Below are 6,718 nucleotides of genomic sequence, written 5' to 3'. Positions count from 1 at the left end.
TAGCAAGGAGAGAGCAGGCAGGCCGCCCAGCTAGGAGTAATTGAAAGGAGCAGATGAGAGGGGAATGTGTCCTCCCCCAATGCCCCTGCCCCACAGGGGCTGCTGAGAAATGAAAACTAATCAAATTACACCCGACGGCCTCCCGACCCGTGCACAGGAGCCCGCCTGGGCCAGGGACAGGCTGGCTGGGTGGGGTGGGGGCCATGGGGGAGAGAGAAGGGGAATCACATCTAATCCACTGTAAACGTCTTGATGTGCAGCAACAGCTTAGAGGGGGCTCAGGTTTCTGTGGCGTTGGCTATATTTATCTCTGGTTCCATGCCAGCGGGGAGGGTTTAAATGGCACCCAGCAGTTGGCGTGAGGGGCTGCAGGAGCTTGGGGTCTGGTGGCAGGAACAAGCCTTTTCTGACCCCATGGAGCTGTATGAGACATCCCCCTACTTCTACCAGGAACCCCGCTTCTATGACGGGGAAAACTACCTGCCTGTCCACCTCCAGGGCTTCGAGCCACCAGGCTATGAGCGGACGGAGCTCACCCTGAGCCCCGAGACCCCAGGGCCCCTCGAAGACAAGGGGCTGGGCACCCCCGAGCACTGTCCGGGCCAGTGCCTTCCGTGGGCGTGTAAGGTGTGTAAGAGGAAGTCGGTGTCCGTGGACCGGCGGCGGGCGGCCACACTGAGGGAGAAGCGCAGGCTCAAGAAGGTGAATGAGGCCTTCGAGGCCCTGAAGAGGAGCACCCTGCTCAACCCCAACCAGCGGCTGCCCAAGGTGGAGATCCTGCGCAGCGCCATCCAATACATCGAGCGCCTCCAGACCCTGCTCAGCTCCCTCAACCAGGAGGAGCGTGACCTCCGCTACCGGGGCGGGGGTGGGCCCCAGCCAGGGGTAAGTGGCCATCCCGTCCCCCTGCCCCAGGGGGAGGGGGCCAGAGGGAGGCACCTGGACAGCCTCAAGACCCCAAGAGGGGCTCAGAGGGTTGGAGCAGGTGCCAGACAGGGTCGAGGGGCTTCAGGAGCCCTTCCCTGGTCAGAGCTGGGCTATCCAGCTGACCCCCTGTGTCCTGTGTTCTTTCCAGACGAGATAGAGGCAGTGGGGAGGAAGTGCAGAAGGGGTGGGGGTGGGGAACACAGGACTGAAGAAAGGATCAGGAGCAAGGCCACAGTCAGCCCGGGTAAGGGTGAGGATTAATCGCAGAGCCTGAGTCAGAGCCTAAAAAGCCAGGCCAAGTTCACCAGAGAAGGCTGCTTTGCCCCCTGCCCCACCCCCATCCTGGGTGTGGCTGAGCAGAGAGAAAACCCACTCAGTCTCATTGGAACTCCAGCAGGCCTGCACAGAGTGACCTTCACTGGGCCAGAAAATCTGTCTCCATCACCCTTATCACCAGAGTCAGGAGAACCAGGGACCTTTAACCTGGGGTCCTGTGAGGGCAGAACCACCACTCAGGATGGAAGCCAAGAAAGCCTGGAAGCAGGGCCTCTAGGACATGAGAGGAGCTGGTTACTAAGATTCTGGGGTTGGGGATGGCCTGGGCTGGAAGGCCACAGCCTGTGGCCCACCCTCCAACCCCACCACAGGTGCTTCTGCCCACTGGGACTAGGCAGAGAGACACATCAAAGAACGGCTGTGCCCCGACCTTGGGCCTTCGCCCTGTCTTACAGGTGCCCAGCGAATGCAGCTCTCACAGCGCCTCCTGCAGTCCAGAGTGGGGCAGCGCACTGGAGTTCGGCGCCAACCCCGGGGGTAAGTGAGGCTTGACCCTGGTAACCTTGACTCCAATCCCTCAGTCCCTCCCTGGGCGTTCTTCCCTCTTACCTTATTCCTTGCTCCGGTCCTCTTCCCTTGGGTCTCTCCAGGGACCTGCTGACTCCAGGACCCAAAGGGTGGGCTGGGAGGTTCTGTGTAGCCCTGCAGTCTTGACCAGCAAAGGAGTGATAGTGGTTCCTGCAGCTCCCCAGCTGATGCCTGGTGGTTGACCTTCTCCACAGAGAGGACAATGTCCCTGCCCCAGGGGTCCCTGCGAAGTGCTGAGTCAGTGCTGCAAAACCGGGCCGAGCAAAGGGCAGGTCCAGTCTCTGGGGAGCTCCATCCTGCTCCAACTTGAGTGACTGCTTCCAAACCCTACCTCACTAGGGGAGTTCAGAGAAGAGGCGCGCGCACACACACACACACACACACACACACACACACACACACACAGAGCATGGGGAAAGGCAGGGACTAGGGAGTAGAACTCCGGAGCTTTATCCCCCATCTGTCCTGGAAAACCTGTGTCACCCCAAGGGTCCCATCCTCTATTCTGGGCCTCAAAAACCCCCACTCCTCACCCAGGTACCACCTTCCCACCTCCCCTTACAGATCATCTGCTCACGGCTGACCCTACAGATGCCCACAACCTGCACTCCCTCACCTCCATCGTGGACAGCATCACAGTGGAAGATGTGTCTGTGGCCTTCCCAGATGAAACCATGCCCAACTGAGATTGTCTGCCAAGCCAGGCATCCTTGCAAGCCCCCCAAGCTGACCACAGATGCCACTGCTTCTGTAGCAGGGGCCTCCTAAGCCAGGCTGCCCTGATGCTAGGAAGCCAGCTCTGGGGTGCCATAGGCCAGACTATCCCCTTCCTCATCCATGTAAGGTTAACCCACCCCCCAGCAAGGTACTGGATGCCCTCATTCAGCTGCCTCCTTAGAGGACAGGGCATCCCCTTTCCAGGAAGGTAAAGCAGGGGACCAGAGCGCCCCCTCATGTATGCCCCAGTTCAGGGGGCAAACTCAGGAGTTTCCTTTTTATCATAACATGGCCTCTAATTCCACCCCCTAAGTGAAACGGTTTGAGAGACACAGACAGTGTCCTGACCTGGACAAGCTGTACACGTCTCCTGTTCTGGTCTCTTCCCGATGCCAGTGGCTGGGCTGGGCCTGCCCTGAATTGAGAGAAAAGAAAGGGAGAGAAACAATCCTCTGTTCCCAAGTCCCTGGGGGGCCAAACTTTTGCAGTGAATATTGGGAACCTTCCAGTGGTTTTATGTTTTGTTTTGTTTTGTGTGTTGTTTGTAAAGCTGCCATCTGACCAAGGTCTCCTGTGCTGAAGTTGCCGGGGACAGGCAGGGAAAGGGGGTTGGGGGCTCTTGGGGGTGATTTGTTAACTAAGCATCGTGTGGTTTTGCCATTGTTTTGTATTTTTTTTTTTTTTTTTGCTAACTTATTTGGATTTCCTTTTTTAAAAAATGAATAAAGACTGGTTGCCAGAAGAGTGTCGGTGATGATGCAGAGGGAGGGAAATGACTGACAGCCCTGCCCCCTCCCACTGAGCAGTCCAGACACACCCTAGTGGGCGGGGCTCCACAGCGCTGAGGGCCTCATCTTGCTGGTGGTCACTAGGCACTGGGGACCCCGGCTCTTTTCACCATGAGGAAGGAAGTCGAGCATGTCTAGACCTCAGTCTAGGTGGAGACCAGATTCCACAGACATCCTTGTGGGACACGGAGGACAACTGGCTAGGACTATACTTCACAGCCATTGCTCACAGGCTGCTGTGGTCTGCGTCATGTCCCAACAGGTCCTCCGGTTTCAGTTAACTGAGCAATTCGTGAGCCCAGTGCTCAGCCTACAGCCAGGGTGCAGAGCTAGAAGTTGTGGTTTCCCTTTCCTAGTCCCCACCTCTGCCCTGGTGTCACAATACCAGGAGCCCTATAGAGAAGTGGGAGGTGAGGAAGGCAGTGGGGTCACACACTGTCATTTCCTTGCTGGCCAAATAGCATGGCCCCTCCCCATTCTCCTCCATTCCCTCCAGGCAGAAGGGGATTGTGGTTCCTGCTTGCAGCTCCCAGCATGAAGGAGATTCAGATTTAGCTCGGGGAGGGTAAAGGGGTCCACAAAGAACAATGGAAGAGAAGCTGGGTTCTCTTCATTTGGGGTGCTATTTTTCAAATATTAGCTTCCTGAGGGTAGAAGGTGGGTGGGAAATTGAGAACAGAGATTTTTGGTTAGACATTACACAAGGATTAACTGGGGAGTTAACAGGAGCTAGAATTCAAACGGAACATGGACATCTACTGAAAACGTTATTAATTCCAACAGCTTGGGGCTAGGTTCATCTGATTTACTGCAAATTATAAGTTTCAGAATCATTACCAAAGCAGGGATTCAGAGCATGGTACATTCCAGCCCTACTTAATTCTTTGGGGCCCTTGACAATGGACTTAACCCAGTGTTGCCTGAGGCTCTAGCGACCCCCCTGCACCCGCTCTGAGCTCAGCTGGGCCATCTCTCCCACACCCACCCTCCTGACCTTACTGCTGGAGAGGAGAGTTAACACTGTGCCCCACCAGTTTCTTCAGAAACTCTGCCTAAGGAAAACAATCAGAAGAAGCCTCTGGAGACTCACAGAACTCAGGTGAGGGTGCAGAAGGGAGGGTCTCCCCCACTGCCTGCTTGTCCCAAACCAGTCAGGCAGGGCTTATTGGGAATTCCAAATTGGCCTCCTCTGCTCCCATTGGTGGGATTTTCTTCTTTTCAACTTGGTGTCACTGAGTTTAGTCTTTCCCCCTTGGAGGGGCTGGAGAGAAAGACCAAGGTCATTTCCATGACTCTTAGCTCTGATTCACTGCCCTGGAGAATGAGGAGGGCAACTGGGCTGGCTGCAATGCCTTGGCTCTGGAATCTACATTTACTCCTTTATTACCCCCTAAAAATTCTCAGAACACATTCATGGAGGATCTTCTCCCCTCAAGTTCATTTCCTCTGCCTCTGGCACCTCCCGCGCTCCTAGGGTGGAAACAGCCCTGTCACCTGCAGCTGTGACCTGCCCATCCCTCACCCTCCTTCTCACTGGGATAAGAAGGGCTGGCCAAGGAAGGCACTCAGCTCTGCTGAAGCACAGGTTCTGGGGCTGCTGGATATATTTTTTTAAGTCTACTCCTCTTCAGTTATTCTGACAATTAGACAGTGAGGGTCTCGCTCAGACTCTGGAAAGAATGAACAGTCCTCAGCAATGACACTGGATGCAATAGATCCCTACCATGGTGGAGTGTAGTCACTGTCTACTCACTTTTTCATGTCTTTAAGTCCTTAAGGGAAAAACAATTTGCTAGAATTCCACAGGTGTGAATGGCAAACTCTGCTAAGCAGGAGCCCAGCCTCACTCGTTACTTTCACAGAATAAACAGTTGTTATCAAAGCAGGAGGAATTTTTTTTTTTTTTTTTTTTTGACGGAGTCGCTCTGTCGCCCAGGCTGGAGTGCAGTGGCACGATCTGGGCTCACTTCAAGCTCCGCCTCCCGGGTTCACGCCATTCTCCTGCCCCAGCCTGTCGAGTAGCTGGGACTACAGGCGCCCGCCACCACGCCCGGCTAATTTTTTTGTATTATTAGTAGAAACGGGGTTTCACCATGTTAGCCAGGATGGTCTCGATCTCCTGACCTCGTGATCCACCCGCCTCGGCCTTCCAAAGTGCTGGGATTACAGGCGTGAACCACTGTGCCCGGCCACATGGGGACTTCCTTAAATTAGCAAATGCTTAATCTTCACAACAGAATTACAGAGAAGACTCCAATTAATGAATAATGAGTTGGAGTTCTTTAGGGAGATTAGCTCAAATGTGTTCTTTAGTTGGAAGCACCTACAATAAATCAAACCGGGTTAATCAAATGTTGCCTAATAATGGACTTTAGGGAATCCACTACAATGAAAAGATAAATATTACTTAAAATTGGCATACCAATTGTTGGTGTGTAAATAGGAACTTCTTAGAGTGCTGAGATAATTGGTGTGAACTGAATGCTTACAGTGCTACTTGTGGCACTCCGATAAGCATTCCTAGGGATCTCACCTCTCAGAGTAATTTATTTGGTAGACTGGAAAACCTTCTTAAGTGCTGCAGGTGTAGACAGGGTGGATCAACTGGAGAGGGAGGCGGCGGAGGGATGGCAGAGGGTGAGAGGAAAAGATACCCCTCAGCTCAGGTATCTGTTTCCTGGATAAAACGCCACCCCAACATGTTAGGTTCCTTGGGCTTCCCCGGGCTTCTGGACCCCAGGCTGGGGCAGAAAAGCCTGAGGGTGGGCCTGGAAGACTTCAGGTTGAGCCGGGATCTTGGCTAAGGAAGCTCAACCCAGTCCTGAGTGGGAACTCCAATCATAGCCCCTCCACGATTCTGGCTGTGCCTCATCCCTGTCCCCCTCAGCCACAGGTCCCCACTTGGATCTGGGCTCCTGGCCCTTCAATGCTTGGAACATTCCTAGAGGGAGCAAAGGAAAGGGTTCAAGGAAAGACACCTAGATTCTTCTTCCATACAAGTGCAGATGGAACCATGATGTCCAGTTCTCACCTTAAGCCCAGCATGTCCAAAATCAAACTCCCATTTCCACATAAGTCGGCTCCGTCTATATCCCCTGTCCCAGTGGAAGGCAGCACAACGAAGTCATAGTTTTCCTGGATCCCTCCAGTGAAGATCTCATTCCCATGGCTAGCCAGTCACCAAGGCTCATCAATTTTACCTTTGATCCTGGAGAGGGTAGCAAGGGACTCCCAGAGGCCTGTAGGCACAGGGCCAGTACCTTCCCTCACCTCTGTTTTCCCTCCCTGGGCTGTGTCCAGGGTGCCTTGTCCCACTCCCTCCTGTCACTTGTGCCCATGGACTCTGCTGTCCTTGTTCCATCCATGTTTGGGGCACCATCAGCCTTAAAGAGGACACAAGGATGCAGGGTGCACTGTGCTAC

General features: G+C 54.1%; 1 protein-coding gene across 1 annotated transcript; it reads left to right on the top strand.

The window, feature by feature from the left end:
* Positions 1-363: 363 nt before the first annotated feature.
* LOC105484760 (myogenin) lies at positions 364-4,804 on the top strand. Its single transcript, XM_011746692.2, has 3 exons — positions 364-885; positions 1,659-1,740; positions 2,356-4,804. The coding sequence occupies exons 1-3, from the start codon at positions 415-417 to the stop codon at positions 2,475-2,477; spliced, it is 675 nt and encodes a 224-aa protein (XP_011744994.2). The 5' UTR covers positions 364-414; the 3' UTR covers positions 2,478-4,804.
* Positions 4,805-6,718: the final 1,914 nt, after the last annotated feature.

Source organism: Macaca nemestrina, chromosome 1 (assembly GCF_043159975.1).
Source record: "Macaca nemestrina isolate mMacNem1 chromosome 1, mMacNem.hap1, whole genome shotgun sequence".
NCBI classification, from domain to species: Eukaryota; Metazoa; Chordata; class Mammalia; order Primates; family Cercopithecidae; genus Macaca; species Macaca nemestrina.
The sequence above is the reverse complement of the archived record's forward strand: the minus strand, read 5'-3'. Positions and strand labels throughout refer to the sequence as shown.

Excerpts from the sequence above, each read along its gene's own strand:
- LOC105484760 (XM_011746692.2), top strand. The coding sequence starts at position 415 with ATGGAGCTGTATGAGACATCCCCCTACTTCTACCAGGAACCCCGCTTC. Across the intron at positions 886-1,658 it reads GGGGTGGGCCCCAGCCAGGG|GTGCCCAGCGAATGCAGCTC; the intron begins GTAAGTGGCCAT and ends CCTGTCTTACAG. Across the intron at positions 1,741-2,355 it reads GTTCGGCGCCAACCCCGGGG|ATCATCTGCTCACGGCTGAC; the intron begins GTAAGTGAGGCT and ends CTCCCCTTACAG.